Source organism: Numida meleagris, chromosome 14 (genome assembly GCF_002078875.1).
Source record: "Numida meleagris isolate 19003 breed g44 Domestic line chromosome 14, NumMel1.0, whole genome shotgun sequence".
Classification (NCBI taxonomy): domain Eukaryota; kingdom Metazoa; phylum Chordata; class Aves; order Galliformes; family Numididae; genus Numida; species Numida meleagris.
In genome coordinates this window covers 2,798,672-2,826,129 of record NC_034422.1, presented here as the reverse complement: position 1 = coordinate 2,826,129, position 27,458 = coordinate 2,798,672, and the positions used below count along the sequence as shown (strand labels likewise).

At 44.2% G+C, this 27,458-nt stretch overlaps 1 protein-coding gene across 3 annotated transcripts in view; it reads left to right on the top strand.

Annotated features, from left to right (window-relative positions):
• ULK1 (unc-51 like autophagy activating kinase 1) overlaps window positions 1-27,458 on the top strand; it is a 74,221-nt gene that overhangs the window by 21,493 nt on the left and 25,270 nt on the right. For all 3 annotated transcript variants that reach the window (XM_021412952.1, XM_021412953.1, XM_021412951.1), the window contains exons 7-12: window positions 1,405-1,478; window positions 4,202-4,303; window positions 11,210-11,268; window positions 15,075-15,157; window positions 19,755-19,805; window positions 25,738-25,826. In XM_021412952.1, coding sequence (XP_021268627.1) covers window positions 1,405-1,478; window positions 4,202-4,303; window positions 11,210-11,268; window positions 15,075-15,157; window positions 19,755-19,805; window positions 25,738-25,826 — 458 coding nt within the window. The remainder of the gene's footprint in view (window positions 1-1,404; window positions 1,479-4,201; window positions 4,304-11,209; window positions 11,269-15,074; window positions 15,158-19,754; window positions 19,806-25,737; window positions 25,827-27,458) is intronic.

The following is a 27,458-nucleotide window of genomic DNA, read 5'->3' as shown; positions in this document are numbered from 1 at the left end:
GTGCCTCCCTTTGTAAAAACAGATACCAACCTGCCCTAATAGGTTTGTAATCTCCAGGCTTACCAAGAAAAGAGCAGCTGCAGTGATTTATGTATGTCTTTTATTAGAACTGAGAGTAAATGCTGGTGTCTAAAGACCTAAAACTCGCTGGTCCTCTGGCTGGCTTCAGAGCATAAAGAAAGTCAGGCGCATCTCAAAGCAGATGTTTCCACAGTCTGAATTAGAGCCAGTTTTCTCAGCTGTGTCTTGAACAAATTCACTTTCTGCATATTTGGTAAGGAAGATGGCAAGTAGCATAGATGTTCCAGTAGTTGGGGCAAATGCTCCAGAAATCCCACTTATCCTTGTGGGCCTCAGAAATCAGCGCTGGCTAATATTACCCACAAATATATGGATATCTGTCAGGTCATGTTATTGTTCACAAACTGAAGCTGACACCAATTAAATACAACTATTTCTTGCCTGAACCCTACACGGTGGAGAAAGGGCTCTCATTTAGTTGAGAAGTAGTGTTCAGTGGAAAAGTTTGTTTAAAATCTGCTGCCCATTTGGCTATGGCTGATGCATTTTGTGAAGTGTAGAATTATCTGGAAGGTAGAAGTGACTGGGAGTTGGAAACACAGGAGGGCTCCATGGCTGCTCTTCAGCCTTCTTCCCACTTCCCTAAGAAAAACGTGGTCTGGGGAATAGCTAGCTATTCCAGTTAGTGACAGGTGACAGTATAAACAACTGTGTCAAATATCTCCTGGCTTGAAATATCTAGTAACCTTGAGGGAACCTCTTAAGTATCGTATGATCAGATGCTGAGTAACCTGTAGATGTAATTCATATTGGTATTCCTAGCCTCTGGCTTTTCCATCTACCAGGTGAACTAACGGCTCAGCTTTCTCCCTTCATCCTTCTGAAGGAGCAGAGTAAGGCTGTTTTTCAGTAGGGGAGTTCAAGAAATGTGGATGGAGGCAAGAGGTGGTTTCTCTTGGATGCTTGTTACACTTACTTTTCAATGGAGGGTACCTATCAGTTCTGCAAATAAGAAGCTGAGACAGCAGCAGGTGAATTGGCTAGTGTGAACTGGCACTCTCGCTGAAAAGAAAATTCTAGCAGCTGACATTTTGGAACGCAGGCCAATGGATACAGAAAGAAGTTACTGCTGATTTCTGAAAGTGGTTCAGGATTTGTTCTCCTAAAATACTTTGAGCTGCTTGATTTCCCTTTTTCTAGTGTCTGCATTATGCAGAGAGCACACGGATGTTACTGATCAGGGAGAGCTTTCTGTCTTATGGTTCAGGTGGGGTACTTTACCTGGTGTGAGGACTCACAGGAACTAGGGGAATCAATAGCAAAGGTACAGGCTCTCTAGAACTGTTATGTCTGATCTTGACCCACCTCTGTTTCCTTTCATAGCTGACTTTGGATTTGCCCGATACCTGCAGAATAATATGATGGCAGCAACTTTATGCGGTTCACCAATGTATATGGTAAGTGTGCTTGCTTACTAGTTTTTCTGTATTGTTTTTGCTTTGTCCTCCCCAGAAACTAAACTTTATTTTTCATTAGTCTTCCCTCCTCTGAAAATGTATTTTTGTTTACTTGTCTGGAAAAAAAAAAAAACAACAGAAAACATCTGTTACACAGGGATACTTCCCACTTCTAGCTGCTGGTAGTGTCAGACAACAGGTGCTTGTGTTGTCATCTAACTTTCAGGTGAGCTGTTCATAAATAAAACTGCACAAAGCAGAATATTCATTTCTCTCTGCTCCCAAAAACTGCGTCTCCTAGAGATGAGCAGAGCCTCTCTTTTGAAGGCACTGGGAAATGAAATGTAATTCCTCTGCTACAAGCAAAGCAACAACAACAACGAGTGGGGGCCAGGATGATATTTCACACATCTGGCTGTATTTCAAATGTTGCTTCCTTGTTGAAGAACCTCAATAAATCACTGCTTCAGCAGGCCTTTTTGAGGCAGTGGTTCCACAAGCCCACAGTCACCCTGAGTCTTGCCGTTGTTTTTTGAAGGCCAGAATGTTGGGAGCAAGGTCCCTGTGTAATAGTGCTTTTGTAAAATTTCAGCTGTTCTTAGCTCTTTGGTCTTCCAAAATCCTGTCAGTCCTATGAACACATTCAGGCACAGATTGTGCCACTCTTGCTAACTTACAGCAAAGTTGTGTTTTGTACTCAGGGAACTGATATGAAGAGAGCCTATATGTTTCTGTTCGCAGTTTGTTTCATGTGCTCCCACTCCGTACTCCAACCACCCTATGCACACCATCTTCCACCAAACCAATTACTTCAAGGGTGGCTTCTTTAGCTTGAGAAACAGATGAGTTCAAAAAAACAGTGATCCCTTCTACTTCCTTTGCACATTTTAGTCTAGAACCAGGATGTGAGGAGGTGATCTGTTGTTTGTGTTAATGGAAGCAGTTAGGACCTCAGTGTTGCATCAAGTCAGTGAAATTAAAAATGAAAAAATGAAATTAAAAAACCAGGCTAGAAATAAAAATGTCAAAACCAGCCATGTAATAGTTCTGGACACTGTGAGTGCCTGATTTCAAAGTAAAAAGCTGTAGTAGATCAGTTTAGGCTGAAGTTTTTAGAAGTGCTCTGGGGACTGCAGGCATGTTCTAATGCTTTTAAGTTTTAAGTCTGAACCCTTCAGGCAAAGAGTCAGGCTGGACTGTGCTGTGCTGCACAGAGGTAGTGTGTTGGATAGGCTGTTCCGCAGTACAAACTCAAGCAAAACAGACTTCCTCTCTTTCCTTTTCTTTGAAGTCTGATGTTTATTTGAACTATGCTATATGTGAAGATGATATCATTTTTTTCTCCTAGGAGGGTTTCCTGAATTGTCTATTTTTAGTGATACTTTCTTTCTGAGTCTCCTATGAAAGTAAATCAAAATGTCTGGCTCGTTTTGTTTTGTTTTGTTTTTTTTTTAAGGCCTGGAAGAAGCCACCAATGACCTCTTGCTATTTTGTGTTTTTAATTTCAAGACTTCTGGGCAGGGAATCTCAGAATGCTTCACGTTGTTCTCTAGTTACTGCTAGGTTTGAGGGAAGTTCAGTAGGGAGGGTGAAACTGGGATTTAGGGGATGTTTGAAGCTTGTCTCTTGCTATTGTGGATCTTGTGCATTAGCTCTGGGAACATCTGCAGGGGGGGGCAAGCCTTTGTTCCCTCTTAGCACATTGCTGTTCTTTTCATTTTGCTCCTTTACAAAGAAAGGCATGTTGTCCACACCACAGCAAGCTTTGTGGTTGAATGCTGATATGATCCACGTCGCATGAGGCTTGAAACCTCCACCTGCAGTTCTTGTCCTCTGGCTTTGCTTGATGTCATCCCTCCTTCCCTTGTTGATAGGAGCTTGGTCTGTCCCTAACTTTCTCACTGCCACTTTTTTTCCATTAAATGTGGCCTTTGCTCCTAACAGAGCTAGAAAATTGATCCTGTTCCATGCTGGCAGTGCTGCAATGAAATCTGTTGTTACAAATGTGTGGGATTAGCAAGCCTGCCCTTCTGCCCCTCTTGTGCTGCTGCCGCTCCCCATGCATGCTGTGTGCTGAACCTATGGGCACATGCCATGCCCAGCCTCTGGAGCAGGCCTGGGAGAGAGCAGCCAAGGGCATGTTGTGGGGTTGGAAAGCAGAGCCTGAGGCTCTGAGGCACACTGGAGCTCATGCTGCTGGACTGCAGCACACATAACTGGCTTTGAAACCAGGCTGCGGCCTTGGCAGCAGGCTCTGGAGCATAATTAATATGCTGCCATCTTGGGCTAAATAAGGAAAATATGAGTGATGCTGTTCAGGGTAGAGGCTTATGTTTACCTGTGGAGTGTGAGCCTTTGCTTTTCTCAGTCATTTACCTGTTGCTTGCTTTGCTTCAGAAGATCTGTGTGGTTTCAAGGAATCTTCTGAGTGCAGGTTGGTTCAGCAGAAAATGGTATGCTCAAAACTGAACTGTGTTTCCCCAAAAGAAGCGTAACAGCATAGGGTATTTTTCTGTACCTGGACAAAAGTCTCTGCTTTTGCAAGCTTACCTTGGGAACTGGCCTTTTTAGAGTAGTTACGTTCTTGTTGGGAGCAAATAATTCATGGCTATTGGGAAGTCCTGCTCAGGGTTTTTTAAAGTGACTTCTGCTCCTTTCTTGCAGCTGTCAAAAAAAATCTGTATCTTTTGTAAAATACACACTTATGTTCTCTCCCCAACAAGGCACCAGAAGTCATTATGTCTCAACACTACGATGCCAAAGCTGACCTCTGGAGTATTGGAACCATCATCTATCAGTGTCTGACAGGAAAGGCTCCTTTTCAGGTGAGTTGCTTAGATCTAAGGTTTCTGAATCATTATTTTTTTAAAATCCACTACTATTATTTTCTAAATCCACTTACTCTAAAGCATCTGTAATCTGTATTGTCACATGGAACCAGCCTTGCAGAGGTCTGCCAGTCCAGCATACTGGCAATGTGGTATTTTATATGTTTTAATGCTGACAGCGATACCAGAAGACGAGACTCATTTCTTTCTTTGAGCTGTATGTCACTGAGATGTGATTCATGGTTATAAATCCTTAGGAAAGGTTATCTCTTTAGGAAAGTTATCATGGGCTAGCTAAAGCAGTGGTATTTCCAGGCACACACTTGCTTTTTTTTTTTTTTTTTCCTAAGTAAAGTTTGTATTTACAACTATGCTCAATGTATACCCAACAGAATTATAAACACCAATTATGAAAGAACAATTGCAAGTTAATGTTAAGGATGATTTGGTGGTAACATGTTGCAGCTGAAGTAACTTTTGTTTTTAGAGCAGCTAATTAGGTTCTTAGCTAAAGGATCTTATCTGTCATCTCATAGCAATCCTTTCCAACCTGAAATGTTTAAGTTGATCAAGTCCAAACTTCTTCAAATACAGCATAGTCTGGTAAAACTCCACCCTGTAATTTATGTCACAACTGCTGGCTGAGCTAGAGCATATCAGTTTTGAAAGACATCCTCTGATTTTAAATTTCTGACTGATGGAGAACTTAACCTTATGCAAACTTCTCCAGGGTTACTTCACATACCTTTAATCTTATATATAGCTGGAGTTGATCTGAACTGTGTGTTTGTCTTGTTCCCAGTCATTAGTGTGACAGAGTACACTGCATGTTACTTAGTTTTTCTTCCATGCCAAATGGGATCTGCGTACTCTTCCTTACAACCACTTAAAGTTCTGTGCTTGTCAGGTGTTTTCCTCGCTGACTTGCAGCATAGCAGAGAGATGCTCAAGGTGCTGATACTTCTTTATTCATTTAACGTTTGAGTTCTGCAGAGCTCATCTGTCTAATCCATGGAAAAACAGGAAACCACAGATTTGCATGCTGATGTCAGTTCCAGTTCATGGCAGCTCTTTGGCTTCAGATCAGTTAGGGCAAATGTGATCTGCGGCCTTTTTTTTTTTTCCCCTCATGTTCTGACTTTTCCTCATCCTGTCTGGGCTTTTTTGGTTTTTTGTTTTTTTTCCAAAGATGAGGGGGAGTAGAATCTACGCTTATGTAGTAGGCCAAACTTTATGTGCTACAGGGCTTACTGAGCTATAGCTCCACAGCTCTTGGCAGTTTCACATGAGACCTTGGATGTTTATATAGTTATATCATCAGGAAGGAAAAAGTGAATTCTCTGTCTTTAGTAGGAAGCAGTGCACAAATACAGACGTAAACTAATGGTATGTTTTGGTTTTATCTCAGAGCTAAGAACGTTTTCTTTTTCTCCCATCCAGGGTAATTTTTTCCCTGTTGCTATATGCCTCTTCCATTTCAGTGCCTCGTATTCTACCCACCAGCTTACTCTGTATTTAGCGCAAGACTTCATTTCCTTTGCATGTTTCCTTTTTATAAACATCCCTGCTAAGTAGATGGAAACTCCTGAATGGCTCCCATTTGCTGGCTGCATCCACTTGTTATTAGCGTTGGTATCTTTGTTTGAGCGGAGAAAATGACTACTGGGATGAAAGAAAATATTTGTGCATTAAGGAAAAAAAAAATGGGAGTGGAGAAAGCAAACTTTGACCCTATGTGCGCAGGGGAACCTTGCACTGATTAAGTCTTGTCACTTGGAGCCTTTTAGTCTCTGAAAACCTGTGATGTTGCACTCCTTCAGATGATGTTAGCCCACACCTGTGTGACTTTCACAGGTGTTTTTTCACTTAACAATTTTTCCACCTAAACTATCTCACACAACCTTGGGGCATCTGATTTCTTTGAAAAGAGTTAGGTAGCCTTTGTTATTGGTCACTGAAGCTTGTCACAGAAATGTTCTTCAGAAAACGTTTGTTCTTAGAGGGAAGATTTCTTACAGGAAATGAAATTAAATACCAGTCAGCTTCATTCAGCTCTCCAGCCACAGTTTTGGGTAGGAAGATGGGCAGTGGACTGCTGTTACTCTGACCATGTGTCCTCAGGCTCACACAGCGGTGCAGCAGTTCTGTAATGCCTGTGTCCCTTTGAGCCATGGCACTCCTTGCTTTGCACTGGGCAATGAAGGGGCACGTCAGTCCCTGCCCAGCAGTTCCTGATCCTTGCTTTGTGCTTGCCTGACTCGATGACTTCTTTCTTTCCTGTTTGCATCTGACATCTGTTGGGCTGGGGAGGTCACTTGTTCCTCTATTTTGATTTACTTTTTTTCCCCATGCCCTTTTCTCTTTTGGGGTTTGTGTTTTGAAACAAAATGTTAGCCTCATTTGTTACTGCAGTAGCAGCTGTGGATGTGTTTGATTAGGGAGAAAGAAAATCTCAGCCCAGATGGTTCTCTGTGTGCCATCTATTTGTTTTGACTGTGTCACAAACTGCCCTCTCTAGGCTGCAAGTTTCAGGTGAATGAGGCCTGTCCAGGGCAGATGTAGGAAATCTAGTTAAAGGTTAACAAGCTTTCTTTCTTTGTTGGCATGACTGTTTTGTAAGAATTTGCTGATGGGCAGGCTGTTGTTTGCAGGGCTTTTAAGAGGGGAGAGAAGGGTGGTTGACAGGGTGGTGGACCTGTGGCCGGAGTTACTGGGGAGACCCAAAGCTGGTGCTTTGAGGGGAGGGGACATCTAGAAATGAGTGGAGAGATAACAGGCTCACTTTGCATAGTGCCACCAGCAAACCTGGTTGTACAGGGCAGCCAGGAGCTGGATTTCTCGTGGTAACCTCTTCAGGCTAAATCCTCACAACGCGCTCCCTCCCAGACTGGCCAGGACAGCACCTCACCTCTAGCTAGCTGAGATTCCCATGGGAATTAAACGGGCTGCGTTTGGGCTCTCTGGCTGTTTGAGCCAATTAGACAACTTCATGGGTATGCAGACCCAAAGGACTCCAGTGTTATCTGCAGCAAGGAGGAATTAGGTGTCTAAAAATAAATAGGCTTCGGGGGACTGGGTTAGATGGAGAAAAGATCAAACATGTATGGAAAGGCTGAGGCAGCTGTCAGTCTAGAAAGTGCTTGTAAATCTAGACAGAGATGTGTGTATGTGAGTGCATGAGTGTGAATGTGATTTATAGTTGTCTCAGAGTTTTAATTTTAACTGCAGCTGGGTCACCCAAGGCAACTTCCCAAAGCCATTCCTGTCCTTTCCCTGCATGCAGACAAGAAAGAAGCTGCAGATGCTCAGTGTGAACAGTTGGTAGGATGGCCCATGAAGCTGTCATAAGGAGCTTTTTGTATTAAACATGCCCATAAACAAAACAGTGAGTCTGCCACAGGGATGGGATTAATAGGATTCATAATCCCCATAAACAGATTTGCTGAGCACTGCATTCATGTGGAATTGTTAATTTGCCTTGCCTAATAAGTGGTCTGCTCTTGCGTCTCTTCATTCCTGTCACCAAGGACAGGAGTTGAACAGTGTGTTTCCAGGTCTTGCTGTCACACTGAGAAATGCCTCGAGAGTGTAGCAGCTTTCTCTTGTGCTTAGAGATGAAAAGATTGGGCCATCAGGTCCTGCTAAGGATCGGGAGACCTGGCTGTCTGCTGCTGGAGCTCTTGCATGAATCTCCTTGCTGCTGTATGGCCATGGTGTGCTGGTGATGCATGAAGAGAGCCAGGGAGCAGGGAAGAGAGAGAGAGAGAGAGCACAAGTTGCCGGTCTGGCAGCTCTGAAGGAGTTAACCTGCATGCGTATGTTCTCGTCCCAGCTAGCTGGTAAATGAAAAATTAATTTCTAAGCCTGACGTACCAAGTCTGCTGCTTTATTTCTGAGTCAATTCAATTGGCGTAAGTACTAGGATTATATATCACTTAAAACAACTGCTGTGTTGTAAAATGGGCCTTGAAGAAAATGGGGGGAGGAGGACTTCATTGCCAGAATTTGAACTTCTGGTTTATTTGTTAGGCAGGCTGCTCTTCTGTTCCCAGAGCTCCTCTCTGTGTCCGCAGGCAGACGTATTCCTCTCCGAGGTTAAAAGGTGGTGGGCTGCTGTACCAAAACTTGGCACAGTGATCAACTTGTTGCTGTGATCTGTGAGCCATGGGCTTCTTGCCTTGTATTTGTTCTCTTGGGAGCTGAGAGAAAAACCTCCATGGACAGCTAAGGAAAAAGGAGACATACATATAATTTTTCTGCTGCTTGTGCTTTCAGGATCGCCTGGATGCTTGCCACTTACCTGGAGCAGTTACCATTATGTACACTATGAAATGTTGACTGGACAGTGCTGTTCACTGAGGGTGTGAATGTCTCTGGTTCTTTTCTGACTGAGCTCTGTGCTTTTGCATCCAGCTTTCCCCCAGGCACAACAAATCCAGTGCTGAGCGCTTCTGGAAGCACCACTGCTTGTTGGGTGCAATTCATTTGCAGGCAGCCAGCACCAAGTGGGATTTGGCAAGGCTCTGCTGAATGCCTGTGCTGGCTAAACATATTTCCACTGCTGCTCAGGACAAAGGAGCGGAGTGGCAGGACTGAATTTGTCTGACTGTCTTACATATATATAGAAAGGACAGACAAAACCAGACCCAGTTACACCAGTGCAGCTGCTCCGGAGAGGAGGAGTGAGGGCAGGAGTTGGCCTGCTGCTGTGTCTCCTACATGTGGGGAAAATAAAAGCTGAACTAGCCATTCTGTGCCCTGGTTTCTGACCTGTCCTACAGGTAGCAGCTGGCTCTGCATACCTTGAATGATCCAGCTGATAGGTGCATACAAGGATTTCCTAGTGTTTTTGTTAGATAGGGTATATCTCCCTTAATTATTATCTCCCTAGATTAAGTCCTTAATACCTAGAACTGCCATTTCAATTCCTTCCCCCGGTGTCTTAAGAGAAGATGGGATCTTTATTGAAGATGTTGTTTCCATCAAAGGTTGTGCTTAGAAACCTCCTCTAATGAAGTGGGCTTTGCATATGTGCTGTTTTTAATATACCCCATCTTCACTGCCAGGAAAATTTCTGACAAAACAGTGTTTGAAATAGATCAGAGCTTCATTGTATTTATGAAACAATTGAGTTCTTGCGACAGGAAACAAACAGAGAAAACAGCCAAGGCTTGTGCTTCTCTCATGTGAGCAGACACTTAGCTTCCCTGCAGTGGAGTTCTGTTCCTTCTTGCTCATTGTCTGTCAGCGTATTTTTCATTATGCAGAGTGCTGTGGCTGAGCCATTTGGTGCAGTGTGTACACTTGCCTTGCTGAAGTTTGCCAAATGTTAAGAATCTAATTACAGGGCAAGGTCTGCAAGGGGTAAGGTGTAAAATGGAGTTTTACTGAAGCAAATCAAATTGGATGGCAGTGATTGGAAATGCTTTGCTGAACTCCATTCATTTTAATGATTTCTCAAGAATGTATTGTGCACCTCCTGTTTGAGTCCCTGCTGTGTCTGTGAATGACAGAGGATAAACTATTGCAGAAGGAACTAGGAAATCTTGATTTCCTTCTCTTAGGAATCCAGTAGCTCTGTTTGTGCAAGGATCTGGGTGGGTGGGTGCATAAACAGCAATGCACGTTTTGGTCTTACTGGTACCAGTCGATAGGAAAGCTAGTAGGTTTGGTTTGCTAACACTACGCAAGAAGTGTTGTTCTAATCACTGTTACAGAAGTCTGTTGGTATTAGCAGCTACCTCTGGTTTCTTTCAGAGTTTTGTACTAAGCTTTTCTAGTTGCTCTTAACTTCATGTTCATCTTCAGCCAGAGGGAGTAGGTGATGTTGCAACAGCATCTTATATGGCTGCTTTTCCAGCCATGCTGTGTTAGTGGTATTGTGATGGCCATCTGCGGATTGGCTTGTCTGATGTTCCATTTTAAGCATCTTAATTGACCTTAGATGCTTCCAATTTAGAAATGGAAGTAGGTGGAAGGCTTGAGGGTTTTTGGAGCCTGCAGTGCCAGGAGAGCTGCCTGTTGCCTCCTGGTTCACACTTTCCTAAACATTCTGCTGCACCAGTAATTGCTTGCACGCGAATCTTTCTAATCTTCCTTCCCTGTTTATATTTACCTTGTCTGTGTCATCCCAGCCTTCTCTCTCTTTAATAAAGAGACTTTGCCTAAGCAGAAGAGCTTAAGACGTTGGGGTTAACTTACTAGCCTGTATTTATTCATTGTATAAAACAAATGAAGAAATGACGTTAGGAGATATTTGTCTGCGCTTCAGTCCTGGAAATGTTACTTTTAACCTCAGTTGTGCCGAGCCTTTTCTTTATCTCCTCTCTCAGAATTTGGGATCTTGTCCACATCCCCAGCAATTGTGTACATTAGTGTAGAAATAGGAGCTGTAGCTTGAGACCTTCTGGCTTCCTGGAATAAAAGTAGAAAACTGATTCTGTTGCTGTTTCCTGATGTTCCTGATTTCTTCAGATTCCTTGTCCGTCAACAGGCTCCCTGCCCCTTTTCTAAATACCCTGCAGCAGTAATCCATGTTGGCAGCAGGAGCTGCCATTTGTCATTTGGGACTCCTCACGTCTGCAATTATTTAGCCTCCTGAGTGAGGCTATTAGCTCAGCTCTGACCTGAGCGCCCGAGCCCACTGAAATGAAGCTCAGCCCTCAGAAAGGGGGAGCAGGGCAGAGCCGGGTCAGGGACAGAAAGGCAGGAGACTGAAATGTTATATTTTCACTCTGGAAGAGCACTGGCTTTTTAGACTAAAGCAAGCTGTAGCTTCTCATTGTGTCTGTTAGCGTTTGAAAAGTGCCTCTCTGCTCTTCAGAGTAACTGTGAAATAAAAATGCTAATCCCCTTCCTTTATTGTCAGCTGCTTCACTCACTGGTTTTATTTTTCCTCTACAGGCCAGCAGCCCCCAGGATCTTCGTCTCTTCTATGAGAAAAACAAGATGCTGATGCCAAAGTAAGCATTTCCCAGTGTTGCTGTTTGTATGCACTTGTTTACTCTGTCTTTACACCTATTCCTGCGTGTTCCCAGCTTGTCATTTGAGAGATGACTGTAAAATATTTGGCAACTTGCCTTGCCCCATTCCTTAAACCAACGGTGATGTGGCCCAGAGAAAGAGCACTGCATTTCCATAGTTGGTGTTCTCTCTTTCTATAGATAATATTACTCTCCTTTACTGCAAAAAATTCAGGATTTTAATGATGTCAGGAACCAGGCAGTGATCCTTTCTGGTGTATGGCTTCCGTGAGGCTAGGAACAGCTATTTATTAAAAATAAAATAAAAATAATGGCAATTCTTGAATCACGCAAGCAGCCAAACTGCAGTCTCTCTCCTGTAACCTGCTGTACCTGACTGTGTAGATCATGTTGCCGTTCCTCACGTGTCAGGACAGCAACTGCTTGTGTCCATCCTGCTAACAGGAGGAAATATTATAACCTCTATGGAAATGGACACTGCTGCAGTCTCCATGGGTCATGCACGGAAGATAACTCTTTTCATCCCAGGGGTGTATGTTACCTAACGAAGTAGCTCACTCAGTGCTCTGATTTGTCAGTATATTTTGGTTTTGTTGCTGTGGTCTGTACTTTTGATCTGTGTGTTCTTAAAGCCAAGCCTCATGCATGCTTTTGAAATCTCAGCCTAGCAGAGGGAAAGAACTGAAGTTCCAGATTACATATTCAAATACTGGAAGGCATTTTTAACCAGAAAGTTAGCTTCCGTTTGGCAGGGCTGCTAATGCAGCCACATAGGCAGGAAGTTCCTTGAGTTACTTTATATGGATTTTTCCTTATCAGTTCAGACAGGTCCAAGAGATGGGGGGGAAAAAACTGCAAAGAAGCCAGAGTGATTACCAATGACTTGTGCTAAGCATTTCATTCCCCTTTAAATACTTCATATTTTGATCTGAGGCAAAGAGGCAAGTTTTGAATCTGAGGGTGTGATGGAGTAAAACACTCAAACAAAACAATTCAGAGCAAAGCCACTGACACATAGTTGGAGCCACGTAGTCTGTGTAAACAGAAAGCAGACCTTCTGTTTCCAGTACACAGCATAAAACATGGCTGCTCACCTTTGAGGTAGTGACTCTCATTTAGAGAGAAATAAATCACTGCAATTAATAAGCTCCCTGGCTCTGATCACGCTGCCCTGCTGCATGGCTAATGTATGCTGTAGGAGACAGCCAAGGGGAGAAATGAAACTCCTCTGTGAGAGGAGAGCGTGTCTGTTCTTGTAGGGATTAGTCCCTTTTCTTTGTTGTGAGTTCTCTATAGACACTCTGCATTTACTATTTTCACTCATCTCTACTTTTCAACTCCTGAATTTCACAGTATTTAAATCCAAACCCACTATTTTTTTCACCACAGAAGTTGTATCCAAAGTGGCCTTTGTGTTAATGCTTTCTGAAGTTTGTAAGTTTTAACGTGGGCCGCAATCTGTGCTATTTCCTGAGTAAACACGAATGAGCTGCCTCAGCCAGCCCTGCCAGTACAGGATGGAACATGAAACCACTCAGGACCTCGTTCTCAGACAGCAGCAGTGCCAGTGTTTGGTTTTGTTCTCCTTGGGGCTAGGCATGCTGGCACCCAACCTCCCAGCATCACCATGGAAGATGGTGTGTTTTGGCTTGGGAATGGGGTGGGGAAGAACAGCTGATTAAATCCTCACCGGCAGCCTCTACCTCCCAAGCTGATGCTATTGCTGACAGGTGAAATGCCATTCTGAGGTGGGGAGCCAATGGCAGTAGGAGCAAGCCCAAAGGCCTCATAATTTTAATAGCACTGATCTGAATAACTAACATTCATTGCACTGATTTGCATGGCAAAGTATATTCTAGATCTCGGAAGGAAAGTGGCAGTTTTGTTGCTTAGGTTTCTAAGCTTGATGTTTTAGAGGTGAGAGATGGGAGGAGGCAAACAGGCTGTTAATCTGCCATCTCCTCAGTCTGTTCTAACATCTGAAGTATACTACTTGACCTGCCTGTTTCTTGGCTTTAAAATCATACAATAGTTAAAGGCATTGCTGGGAAACGGGCTCATTTTGGATGAGTGCTTTGTGTTATGGATAAATAAATGATGATGATAACACTGGAGGACTGCAGATCTCCAACACTAATGTATTTTTCAGGAGACTCTGATAGCTGTGGTATCCTGGGTGGTTCTGTTACTCAGTGCACTTCTAAAGCACACGCTTTTTGACAAGAGGTTGTTTGTCTTGGCTCGAACTGAGTCTTAGTTTAACTGCATCCCATCCAGAGTCCTGATGGCCTCCTCTATCAGGCTGGGAAGAGTACACAACTGTTTCAGTGTCAGGGATGGAGATCATCTCCTCCAGTACAAACAGGGATGGTGTATGTTTGCCACGATTCTCGGTTCTAGGAATCACTGGGTTCAAATTCCTGCACAGGCAAAGCCTAGGACTTCACAGAAAAATAACCAGATAGTCCTGAAGCCTATAAATACGCACCTTGCCCAGCATCTCTGGTTTCACTTCAGCCGAATGGAATTCTGGTAGTGCCAGCTAGCACTCTTTCTCTCTTCCATTTGACCCAGCTTCTTTTCCACCCTGTCTGTGGTAAGGGTAGAGGTGCTGGAAGTGGTGCAGGAACAGTTGTTTCTCCCAGTGTCCGTCAGCCTCGGCTTCAGGGTGGCAAGTGATGCCAGCCCAGCAAAGCAGAACGCTGCCCGAGTGAGCCACGTGCTGTGCTACTGAGCAGGCTCGTGCTCCACGCAGTTCAAATTACTGTGCTGAGCATTCATGCCATTACCTCGGCTGACCCTTGCGTGGGGATTGGGAAAAGCCTGGCAGGCTGTGGGGCCATGCTGGGCACAGCTATGATAAACACAGTTAATACTGAAAGGAGTTGGAGCCACCTACGCTTAATTTGGAGAACTCTGCTCTGGCTGCACGCAGGACCTGCTGCTACAGCCCCTAACGGTGCTTCTGGTTGCAGAGGAAAGTAGCAGATCTGAATCCACTTATGCAAGAGCTGAACTCTGCTTTCCCTTCCTTAATCCATTCATTTATTCCCTGCTTCTCACAGTACATCAGGGTTACAAAGATCTGCCCTGGGCTCTCTCCCATCTGCCTATGGGATTGGGATGAGAACAGTGATTTACTGGCTCTTTTGTGCTGCAAAGACCATTGAGAGGAGTATTTTCTTCCTAGTTATACTGGAAGGTGGGGAAATAGCTGCACTAATTTTAGCCTGCTTGGGTGCCAGATGCTTAGGTCTTAGTGGTCTTTGGTTAATAAATGTTGTTTGTATATCAAAGGAGCAAATAAAGAAAGATCACTTGCCAGCTGTGTTTAAAAAGAAATGCCTTAATAAAATGGTAGTAATTGGTGATACATATACACTACCAGATTCTTAAATGGAAACTTCCCCTCATTAACTGCTTCATTCTAATGACTTCCTTATTCCCACTAGAGCAAGTAGAAGAGATTTTATTCAGTGTGAAATATTGCCTATTGACTGGATTGAGCTGAGAACCAGAGGGATGGTATTGGCACCACTGCCGAAGGGGAAACTGCAGGTGCTCATGGGAGAGGCCACTGCAGCTAGATTAGTTGTAGCCTTAACAGTGACAATGGGGAGTAAAAGCCAAACAGGGATGCAAACAGAGATGTTCCTGTTCAGCCTCTCTCTAGTGAGCCCAGCAGGGACAATGCGAGTTTGCATTTGCAGTTTGCCTTCCTGAATATGCAGAAGTGGCTTAAATGGACTGAGAGTCTCTTATTTTGCTTTTGTTTTCAATCCTAGCATCCCCAGGGAGACATCGAGCCACTTGAGACAGCTACTGTTGGGCCTTCTGCAGCGCAATCATAAGGACCGCATGGACTTCGGTAAGAGACCGCTTCCAGTTTTAGTTCTGCTGCCAGTCTGTGCCTTCTCTTCTGCCACTGCAGTGCACAAACCTCTGTAGTTTTGGGGAAGCAACTAGACTGGTAATACCTGTGTTTATCTGCCTGGGAGATTGAATGATCTTGGTTATTTTAGAATGTGCCGGAAAGGTCAGTATGGATTCCGGTAAAGTTTTGTGAAACCAGAGATTTGGCAGACTTCATTAAATGCTTTCTGATTTATGTTCCATCTCCTGGCTTCCACTTTTGTAATCTGTCTTTTGAGCTATCGGGTGAAATGTGCATCTTGGGCATCCCATTTCTTACCATAGTTTCTTCCCAAAGCCGCAAGCTGTATCCAATTAATGGTCAGTTCAGGTAATAACCCCCCTCTTCCTGGGTCTGCTGTGATGATCCAAGCCAGAAGACTGTAGTTGCTTGCAGACCCTTCCCTCGTTCTCCAGGTTTCTGAGGAAGAATGCCTTAGTTCTCCCTGGGGCTCCAGCTGTCAGTCTTCTGACCATCGCTGTAGATCTGTCTTGGTATCTTGACTTGACTGGCATGGAAATGTCTCTTGGTATTTTTTTTTATTCCTCCTATGCTGAGAACAAACATGAACTGCCAGGCAGCTCTGGTTTTAGTAGCCTCTTCCAGATGTGTCTAGCTGAGCTAAAAGGCCATGATCTAGAGGAAAGCAGAAAGAGGTAGAAGTTTTTCTCAAGTCCCTTAAAGGACCAGTTCCCTTAAGGCAACTCTGGTCTGTTCTCCTTCTCCCTTCCCTTTGGGTAAAGATAGCATAGATCTTTCTCAGGTGAAAATCAGGACAATAATAGTGTCTCTTACTGAGGAAGGTGGTCCTGATAGCGTATGATCCTCTGAATGCAGAGGAGAACAGCAGGGAGCAGCTTGCCTTTCATTGGTCTGTGCTGCGGGTGGAACGGGTAAGTTTTGCTTGCCCAGCATCTGTTTGAGTAGCGTTTAGCACTGGGCAAAGCCTGTGTAAGTGGTTTCCCTGCTGCTGGGGTCTCAGAAACCAAAGGTCTGTGTGAAATATCAGTTGGGCAGTATCACAGCTGAAGAATTGCTTGAGTTGGAAGGGACCCTTAAAGGTCATCTAGTCCATCTCCCCTGCAATGAATAGGAACATCTAGCTAGATCAGGTTGTCACACAATTGGCTGGTTTTTGCAAAAGTAACGTGAATAAAGTATCCTCATGTATGTTTTCAGAACATTACTTTAGAGTCTGACTCAGCATAAAAGGATTTGTTATTTTTCTTTTGGGGGTTGATTTTCTGTTATTTTTTGTTGCTTATCAGCTCAGGTGGATTGGTTCCTTTGGGGCAGCATGTGCTAGTTGATGAAGATAAACTGTTTTGCAGCCTTTTTTATTCCTTTGGATTGGAGATATCAGGAGTGCCTTTCTGGGGATGCTGTCATCTGGGTAAAGCAAGCAGATGGATTAACAGTCTGATTGTAATTATTGTGTGCTGAATTTAAAGGACTACTGTTTATGATGTTGCAGAAGTATGAAAACAAGCCTTTGCAAAAGGGAGTTATTGAAGATGCTGACTGACTAAATATAAGTACCTCTCTCAGTAGTCCCTGCAGACCTTCTATCTGGGTGGTGGATCTCTGCCTCTTTTGTCATGCTGCTGTACCTCTCAAAAGAAAAATACATTTGAGGTTCCCATTTCCCTGCTGTCAGAAATGGAGTCTAGTGAACCTTTCTGGCCACCCTGTTAGCTAGTTCTGTACCTCTTCAGAATAGAGTGCATGAGTCATTGTCTCTCTAGCACTTGGAAGTTTGAGATAATATACTTTGATTTCATTCAGGACAACAGTTGCAGGAACATCTTGCTGGATTGAAATTGTCTCCCCTTAATCAGTTAAGGGATCCTTTTCTCTGCAGATCAGCATGCCCTTGTAATATGTAATTATTTCTTAGGTAGGGTTTGTGAATATATTGTTAAAGGAGCTTATGGCAGAGATGTTCCTTGTGCCTTATAGAAGGATGCCAGACAACCATTGAGATCTACCAGTGTTGTATTATAATATCACCCGTCAGTTAACAGGAAAATATGCACCAGAGCAGTGATTTATTAAAGACCAATACACTACTTCTTCATCATCCAGTTGCATTCTTTGCCTCGTCCACCTCTTCCTTCTATCTTCTGACCCTTTACTTCTGCCTAAATATCTGAGCATTACCCTTGCTTATGACCCAACTGTTTTCCTTTCCCTGCTGTCTTCTGCTGCTAGGTCTTCAGCTCCTTTACATTCCCGGGGGCTCGGAGACTGAAGTACATGTGCCAAATGGACCTTTAGTCTTTTCATTAGAGTGTCAGCTCAGATGATGCCTCTTGCCAAAACAGTAGCACTGCTTTGCTGAGAGCACTTCCCTGTGCCCAACTATTGTCATGCTTTCAGCTGCTGCCTGTGGCCAGCAGCACACAAAAGTGTTAATGTCCTACAGCTCAAGATCCTGTCTGAAGCAGATCTCCCCCCGCCTCCTCTTCCCTTAGATGGCCCTCCTGGTAGACAGGTGCTTTGGCCTGCTGCTGGCAAACTAACCGGAGGCTGCTCTGTTCACCTCTGCTATTTATAAAAGGTCTAATTTGGCTGATGGTCTGTACCTTTGTTAGCTGTCCCCTTAGCTTTCTGTGCTCTGAAGGTTAGGATCTGTGTGTGCTGCTGGGCCAGGGCTGCTCCTCTTTGGTCCCAGAGGCCCTCTGTAGTCCGTTAGAGATAGGAGCAGTGCCATCCACAGAGCTCCCCCACGTCTCAGCTGCTTCACACAACTGCACTGCATGAGGTTGAAGCTCTTTTTACTTGTTTTGCATTCTTCTACCAGGAGTGGATGGTCTTTGCAGTCTCAAGATTATCTAGAGGAAAACAAGCAGGGTTTCAAACTGCAAGCTGCCTGTTGATGATTACAAGCGGAGTTGTTAAATTTTGCTTTGCAAGCACAATTAACAAGCAGTTTGGAGGGGAAAGCATGAAAGAAATAGTCACTTCCACCCTCTAAGATGTTACTGCATAACCAGTTGAATCAGCTGAGCTGAGGGGGTGGTACCTCTGGAGGAGTGGGCTGAAGAAGCAGCCTGAAAGTCAAGCAGACTAGCGGCTCCTGATGAATAAGGATGTTCTCCATCCACAGCAGATGTTATCTGAGGTTCCAGCGTTCCCTGCCAGAGGTTTCCATTACTTCTGTTGTGCTGAGCACCAAACCAGTGTGCTCTGACTGCAGGACTCTGGCACGGCAGTGGCGAGAAAGGGCCGAGGGGAAAGGGATTACGTTTAAACAAAACAAAAAGCCCCACAAAATTGAAACCAGTTTCTGCTTTCTGGAAAGCTGACTGGCCAAAGAGGCGCTGTTTACAGAATTCAGAAGTCTGTAAACCTTGGGTGTTGCAATAGGAAATCCATGCTGGGAAAACAAGTTGAACGGCTCGCAGTTAGCCAAGTAATCAGTGTTGATCCATGACTAATGCTTCTGAAAGGCTGAGTTGCTTTGAGTTGTTGGTCGTGACGGGAGGAATCAGCACAGAAGTGCAATGGATTGGAGATGAAGGAATGAAGCTGCTTAGGAGGACGGGAAAACACGTAGAGTCTCTCACAGGCTCAGACAGAAGCATTTCATGACCCGGATAACTAGAAAATTCTCCCATTCTGAGCAAAGATGTGGCACTTGTGCTGGTGTAAGGAGTTCCGGGCTTGTAATTCTGGGGTGGCCTTTTGGAGAATGCATTTCTGCCTTCAGTGTGGGATGGGTTCAGCTCTATGTATTGTGAAATATCACTCAGTAGAAGTCCATTAGGCTTTTCTGTGGAATTAGTGGCAGTGCAGTATAATAAATGTATAGCTCCCCTGGATCTCTGCAATTAGAGTGACTTGTCATTCTGATCAACCAGGAATGATGGCTTTTAATGCTACTTGGCATCTTAGAATTTGCCTTTTCTTGCTGATAAGAGCTTTTGACGCAGCCATGCCAACTCTTGACATAGTCTTAGTTTCTGGCCCTCAGTAGCTGATTCCAGCAGATGGAATTTTTCAGAATTAATTTAGTGAATGTTTCTGGCAGCCCATCCTTGTAGCTTGCAACAAAATATTACCAGATTCTTTAATAGTCTGTGGAGAAGGAAAAGCCACTTGTACTGGTGGTGAGTCTCAAGCATGTCCTAGGCATGCTTTTGGCAAAGCTTTTTTTTTTCCTTACCTTTTTCATTAATGTAAGTGGCCCACCTGGTTTCCCTCCTCACCCCTAGCTGACGTTGCAGAGATGCCTGGTAGCACAAGCACCACTGTTTTTTTTATTTAGGGGTGTTGTTTTTTTTTCTTGCCATACTTAGATAGTGATCCTCGGATCCAAACAACTTCGTTTTTTTGTGGAAAAAGTCCCACATCTTTACCAGTCCCATCTGCATTCTTTACCAGTGCTGTCTGCAACAGCTATCAGTCAGCTTCCTTGGTTAAGTAACTACACTGCATGGAAAAATACTGTAAAAATACTGTTCCTTGTTATGCTTGAACTGCTTTGCAAACTTCTTACAGTCTTTTCCTTTCACTGACTCATTGTATTGACTCTTGGTATTTTTTTCAGATGAGTTTTTTCATCACCCATTCTTGGATGCAAGTGCCTCAATGAAAAAATGTAAGTGTTGCGTTTTCATTACAACGGTTTTCAAACCATGACATCTTCCTGTGCTGCTAGTTCAAAAGGAGAGAAAAAGACTGCTTTGTGTTTTCTTGGTTGTTTAGGTGTGGATTCAGGGGTCATTACTGTGTCATGTCCAGGTTTTGCCATCAAAATATAATTAATGTTGCTGAATTACCTTCAAAGGGAGAATGCGGGGGCTATTTAGAAACCTAATTCAGAAGTAAATGTAGCTCTGAAACGCATTCAGCTCTTCTCTATGGAGTGCTTGTCCAGTGAGGATACTTGCAGGTAAACAGGATTATGTGGCAAGATCTTGTTTTCACCTGTACGTGCAGGACAGCTCAGTACAGTGAATGGGCAGAAGGACGCTGACATTGTTGTCATCGCTTTCTAGGTGTGGTACGTTAGGTTGGCTTTGCTGAATGGCAGGTTCCAGTTAAAAATATTGTTTCAGTGTTTACTTCAAAATTCTGGCTAAATTTTGTTTTAGAAGGGGATATGTTTTGGAGCTCTGTGAAAACTGGTTGAAACAACGCCAGTTTTCTATTGAAAATTCTTTCCTCTTCTGAATCAAAATTTTTGAAAACTTTCAACCACGTGTACTGCGATTCAGAGGTTTATTTTCGGTGGAAAGTAATTCAGAATTGCTGCCAATGCATGGGATATAATACTTCTCTGGCCAAGTGACTTGGTTTAATGGAATTCTGTATAGTCATCTACTTTCTTCTGGAAGGATATTCATGGGCCTTTAATCTTTTAAGTAAGTAAGAGAGCCAAGATTTCCAGCAGCGGCTGCTTTGGGGTGCCCGACACGAGGGCTGGGAGTGTCAGAGGAAGCGTGCCCAGTGCTTTCTGAACACAGAGCTCCTTGGACAATTGGTGCAGTGGATCCCCCCACATCCAAAGTCTACACTGATCTTCAGTCTCTTGCCTTCTCTTTCCTGGTCCAGAGCAGAACTTCTGAGCAATTTCTGATACAGATTTTTAACTGTGTATGTAGGTGACCATCCTGCGGGCAAGAAGAGATGCTTCTGGTTTAGGGGTGCTTGCAAGCCAACAAGATGTGGTGCGAGTCCTGGGAAACAGGGCTGCTCTGCAGGCAGGAAAAGATTCTGCCTGTTTAGGACTACTCCTAAGCCAGCTCAACACTCAGCACCTGCTCTACCACTGCTCTCTGGGAAAAAGCCTTCAAAGTCTGATCCCCCTGTGGGCAGGGAAGGGCTCCCACAGCTCTGCCTTGCATGCTCACCAACTCATCTCCTACCTCCAGCTGTTCCATTGCTTCATTGGCGAGGAGAATGGGAAACCCCCTGCAAACAGGAAAGGGTTCTCCTGGCTTGGCCTCAGTTTCCAACTTGTGCACGTTTGCTGTGCGGAAACCAGGGGCACCATTACAAGCAGGGGATTGTAGCTCAGCCTTTGCCCCCAGCTGCACCAGAGTTAATAGTGTGTGGTCAAGGCCCAGTAAAGAGGGCACCTGTGCAGGCAGGTAAGGACTGTCGTAACTGCAGACCTCTGCTGTCCCCCATCGCCAGGCATACATCCACAGCCTGCAGTCCACTCCAGGCAGGATACACTACTGCTGGTTTTGAAAAGATGAGGGGAGAAATACCTTCCCATCTTGGGAAGCCATTAAGTTGTTGTCTACTGGGAGAAGATTGCTGCTGGAGAAGAGCCTTCCTGTAGTCTGCCTCTGCTGGATGGCCACAGTGGATCTAGGCATCTGGGAAGTACAGTGAAGAGCCTGGGCTGCTTCCACATGGAGCCTTTGATTTTCCAATAGGTGAGAGAAGAACCAGTGTGTCAGCAGATGCCTGGATCATGTTGACCTTGTAAAGCACGGATTAGTCATATCAGGATACTGCTTAAGATGGTAGCAGGCTTCATATTTACACAGGTCTAGATGATGAAACAAGATCACGGTGGCTCCAGGGCTAGCCCACTATGGCTTTACGTGCAGAACTAAACGCAGAACTAAGCCAAGCTTATTGTGCTGCTTTATCTGTGTGAATCACTGCAGCATCAATGCAGGAAGTATCAAAGAGGAGAAGAAGGTGGTTATATCTGAATCATGATGATCATGCTCACATTGGATTACGGAGTCCTCAGGCTTGAAGGAAAGACAGTATGCCCATGTATCAGTTTTCCTAGGGGGCTGATAATTGTGCTACCAGTGACTTCAGTGGAAGCGGGACTAGCACATTCAGATTTGAGCGTGCAAGTTTTTCGTTTTGTTGCACCATCTGTTCAGGTCTACAGCCTGGGCAGAGTGCAGTGGCCTCTGCCCCTGCAGGCAGATCAATGCTGACTGCAGAGCTGAGGACGTCATCCAGGCTTCCAAGTGCTGCCGAGGGTCATCCAGATCTGGCCAAAACACAGTGATGAAAAAAAAAAGAGCCACGAGCTGTTCATTCTGTTAGGATATGTTAGTGCACCATCCTGTGAAATCAGATAGAAAGATGCATTTTTTTTTTTTACAACAGTGAAATTTAGGAATTCAGAATGACATTTAAGAGTTCCGCAATTCTCCTAAGTGGAGAATTTTGAAGTTGCCAAGAAGGTGCAGGCTCCCTCACTTACATAAATTTTCACACTTTTCAAGACGTTTCAGCAAAATCAACATTTCTGTCAGAAGTCTTTAAATACGGCGTTTCTGACAAGCTCATCTTCTGCTCTGCAGTTTCGAGGGATGGCTGTTCTCATCTCACTCCAGTCATCTCACTCCTCTGGTGAAGCAAGGACATAAATCTTCTGACATCCAGAGTTGACCACAAAGCTCTGATTGCCACCGGCTTTAGCCTGGAGAGTGGGTTCAGGGCCTTATTAACTAAAACACCCACTTTTTCTTGGTTTATATTTAATTTTATATTGTGGGTTTTGTACCTGTGACTAAGAGTGTACTACAGATGTGTACAATTTTGTTAATAAAGTCTTTAAAATACCCTGTCTAGTCAGGATGTCGTCTTTCCGTAGCCAGGATTCTGATCGCTGTGTGGTATGGGGCAGTGTGTTACAGTAATGGGGTGTAATTAGATGCTTGTGCAAGTCTGCTCAGTAAACACGTGGTAATTGGTACCTGCACAGATTGTTTTGGAGTTCTTTTGCTCCTGTCTTTAATGATTGCTAAGCTGGTACCTCCTTTACTCTGACTTCAGAGTATAAATCATGAGCAGTTATGGTTCGTAAGCAAACACTACAGTGCTAGGGTGAGCGTCTGGGAGATCTGTCTGACTTAGTGGCTTTTTCCATCTTTATAATCTTGGTGTGCCTGATTGCCCAGGGGAAAACTAGCAAAAAATCACCTGAACTGGTACATGAACACAATGTTAGTGGTGCAATTTTTTTAACTTGAAAAGGAACTTATTCTTCAAGCAAGTCCTTTCCTCTTGTACTCAGACTGTTGCCTTGTCTGCAATTAAATAACTTATTAATGACTGGTTTTGATGAAATCCAGATAATTATGAAAATCTTCCTCCAATGTGCGTAAAACTCCGATTCCAAATAAAGCTTAAGGGAAGCTTGAGGATCAGGTATTTTTAGGGCAGCCAAGTCCCTTGTGGGATGATGTGCCAGGAGGGATTTTCGCAGGTGTAGGATCCAGTATCGGGATCCACACAGCTGGAGCACAGCTTGCACAGGCTTTGTGGCTCCTGGCTCTCTAGTTCAGAAACCAGTTGGCGTTGGATATCCAACCAACGTACATGATGACTGCTTTGTTGCTGGAACAAGTTGGAGAGGACAATTATGAAAACAGACTTATTTACATTACAGTTACAACCCAGCAATTTCTGGATTTGGGTGGGGGCCTACCATTCATGTTAACATTCCCCACGTTCAGACTCGAGCTGAAAACACGATGAGCCAAGTGTATGCACCCTTTTTAATTTTAAACTGGGAGTGCCTGGGTGTGTGGATGAGATGGAAGTGAGTGCTGTGCTTTCAAACTGTCCTATGTGCCTTACGTGGAAAAATGCACTGACATGTGTATGGAAGGCAGAGATGCAGGGACTGAAAGTCCATTTTTAGCATCAGGACCTTTTGTGTTTGATCTTACGGTATTACAGTGTGGATTTAGGGAGCTTGCCGGGTTTAAAATGAGAACGTGATTAAAAATGTTGTATCTAAAGGTTGGGCTTTGAACAGATAAGATTTTAATTTGAGTTTCAGTTGGTAGTGAAGTCTGCCTGCTTGTCTGTCTTTCTAGATTAACGGAAAGCTGGCCAAAGCAAATAGACTAAATTAGAAAAGTCTCAATTCCAGCCAGGTTTAAATCAATAATAAACACAAAACCAAAATTAGAGTGGAAGGGACCTTGAGAGAGAACTGATATGACTCTAATGAAAAGACCAATTCCAGGAAAAACAACCAGTGCTACAAGTTTTGCAGCAGGTACACGTGGACACAGTTCAAAAATTGCTTACTTTTTCTTAAGAGCCTTTGCCTAGTGGGAGAGTCTGTATGTGCAAGGGTGAGTGGATCCAGAACAGCTGGCAGGATAAAAATGGGGAGGGTTCCCCTCTGGTTCCTGGTATTAAATGGTTAAGAAAGGTCCTAGGGATTCCTCTGTGGGAGTCTGTGAGATCAGAACGGTGTGGTATAGGCAGGACAGAGCTCTCCGCTTTGCAGGCAAGTTCCCAGACCTCTGTGTGTGTTCCCTGAGTGTGGGGAGTGTGAAGCAGCTGTGCTGGAAGCCCAGGGAGCTGGAAGGGAGCGTGGGTGGTGTAGCTCTCCATGCCAAGCCCTTGACCGACCTCCCAGAATGTCCATCTTCAGGGCACCACAGTGCTTGCTCCTGTACTGGATCCAGGGCTGTGTGTTTTAATGGTCTGTTGCCTGGAATTGATGCGGGGGTGGGGGGGGGGAAGTACTCTCTCACAAAGCTTTAGAAATATTTCATGAGTTCTGAATCTACCATGCAGTGTTCTGGTGGACTGAAGGCTGTGTGTTCTAATGCACTGGGGATGGCACCTGTATGTGTGCACGTCACTGCTGCTGCTGGGGCTTCCTATTGCACAACCTCCTGCACTCTGAATCGGTTTCTGTTTGCAATACAACTTAAACATTCAGTTTTTGTTAATGTTAACAAGCAGGGAGAGAAGAGCACCATGACCCTGTTCCAGTTAATAAGTCTACGCTTTTTTGGCTTTGTTTCCCTGTTGTTGGATTTCGTTACTTTGCCAGGCTGAGGAGTTCAGCCTCTAAGTGGTTGTTCTCTTTGTGCTAGGAGACACTGATCTGGTCATCCTTTAACCCTCTTTGATAGGCTAAATGGGAAGACTTTATAAAGCCTTTTATTAGAATGATTGTTTTCCAATTCTTTTATCATTAAAACACCGTTTCAACAGTTAATTGCTAAGAGGTGTAGTTTTGGTTTACTTGCTCTACTCTGTTTGCTAGAACTTTGCAGTAGTTTAATGCAAAAAAATGACAGAGAGTTTTACTTTAAACAGGAATGTTCTTTTAGGTATTATTGCCCATCCTTGCGTTAACAAGCATGGAATCATTAGCACAGATCCTGTAAAGGTAGAAAATGGCACAAGATACTAATTCTCTGCCAACACAACGGAAGAAAAGCAAAGCAAAATGTTCTTCTCACTTACTTGTCCCATGTGATCTCTGTTTAAAGTCATTCAACTACCAGAATGGTTGCAAAGTCCGGTTTGATCTTAGTTGGACGTTCTAAGACCTTCCACCCTAAGAGCTGTAGCAGTGAAATAGCGTGTGGAGGAGTGGATGGATGCAAATTTCAGAGCTGAACAGAATGCCAGTTTTTCTACTGTTCTCCTTTAGTTGGCAACACCTGGTACATGAGATAAACCTGATGTAAGAAGATGAAAAAGACGTTTTAGTATTGACTCATCTTGTGTTGACAACTTATTTTTTGTTGATCTTTTTTTTCCTTTTTTTCTCTTTCCCTTATTTTTAGCCGCTTCTGTGCCAATGCCTTCTTATCCCAGTTCAGGCTCTGGTAGTTCCTCCAGCAGCTCTTCTACTTCCCACCTGGCATCACCTCCTGTAAGTACAGTTCAGAGGATGCACCACTTGTGTTTCCAGGTTTCTTGCTTGCTTCTTTGAAGTGCAGCCTCTGCTTTTGCTGTCATCTGGTGTGAGTTACAGAAAACCTTAGTTCTGCCTGGGTTTGGTGCACTGTCTTTTCCAGTCTGCTTATACTTTGGATTCTGAATGTTGTCTTTCTGTCTGCAAGAAATATTTCAAAGTGTTATTGCCCATTACATGAAAAGCCTTTGTGAAAGGAGTTGGTGTTAATATTACTCATGTTGGCAGAGATAGAAAGCTCTTTGGAACCAAAAAAAGTCATTTAATTCAGGGCATAGCACTGCTTATTTGGCTGCGAGTTCTCTGTTCTCAAGCAGAGTCTCTGCAACTTGACAGCATATCGACCCTTTTTTTGACAGATGTTCCTCCTCCTTCCTGACCCACAGAGAGACATTCAGCAAGGTTGCTAGCTCCCACCAGGCCCACCACAGTCTGATGGTCTCCTGAGTGTTGAGCTGAACTGACAGCTTTCTTATCTGTTACCTGAAATTATGAGAACTGTCTTGAAGGGTAGGACATGAACTGGCCAGTATAATGACATTCCTCCAGCTCACTGAACTGAAAGCTTGTTTTTGGAGGCTGCTGGTGGAAGCTGCCTTTTGACTTTGAACAGAGGAATGCTGGTGGTGTGATGGGTAGGGGAAGGGAGAAGAACTCAGTGTCCTTGTCTTCTCCCTGTCACTGCTGCTTTTTTGCTTTTTCACAGAGGTTTCCCCTCGCCAGGGCTTCTCAGCTCCTTCAGGGAGTGCTATGACTAAGGCTTCCTTTCTGCATTTTTGGAAAATACTGTATCTGTAGTGAGGAGCTGGTGTGGGAAAGGTGTAGGGACACAACCTGAAGCTGATTTATGTTCTCATGATGTGGGCTGGATGGAAAGGGAAGGTCTGTTCTTTGAATGTCACACAATTGCGTCCCTAACTGTGTTACCTCTGCAGCCCCAGGCAGAAGGATTGTTGGCTGGGGTGCTCCTTGGCCAGAAGGCTCCAGGAATGAGTAGATAGTATCAAAAACAGACTCTCTTTCCTTAAGCTTTCCTGGTTCAGTGAGCAGTGCAGATTTGCTGCCATACTGTGGGGTCTCCATGTTAGAAGTATACCTCACCCATCCTGGTCTGCATTTGGAAATTTTGCTGACAGAGGTATGCTGGCTCAGCATATGAAAAATGCCATGTGTGCATGGAAGAGAACTTTGACAACTGGAAAATTCCTTCTGCTTATGTGTACTGAATGTGCAGTGAGAGTCAGTCCTTGTAGGGATGGCAGGGGAGTCTTCATGGGTGAACAGGGCCTTAATAGGGCTCAAGAAAAAGCTAGTTCAAATCTTTCTCATGAAAAAATGCATTAGGATAAAGACTGCCTGTGATCTGCGCAGTGGGCAGTTCTTAAACCATCCAGCCTTCTCCATCTGTCTGCCGGAGGTGAGGACTGTGGGGCTATCCACTGTTTGCCTGAAGAAGCAGTGGGGCTGTCTAGAGCCTGTCGTGCCTCTGAGAGCAGTGAGGTGTTCATCTGCAGAATGCTTGGCCTCCTTTGGGCCTCTCTAACTCCTCATCAGCATTACAAAAAAAGAAGCTCTGAATGCTTTTCTATT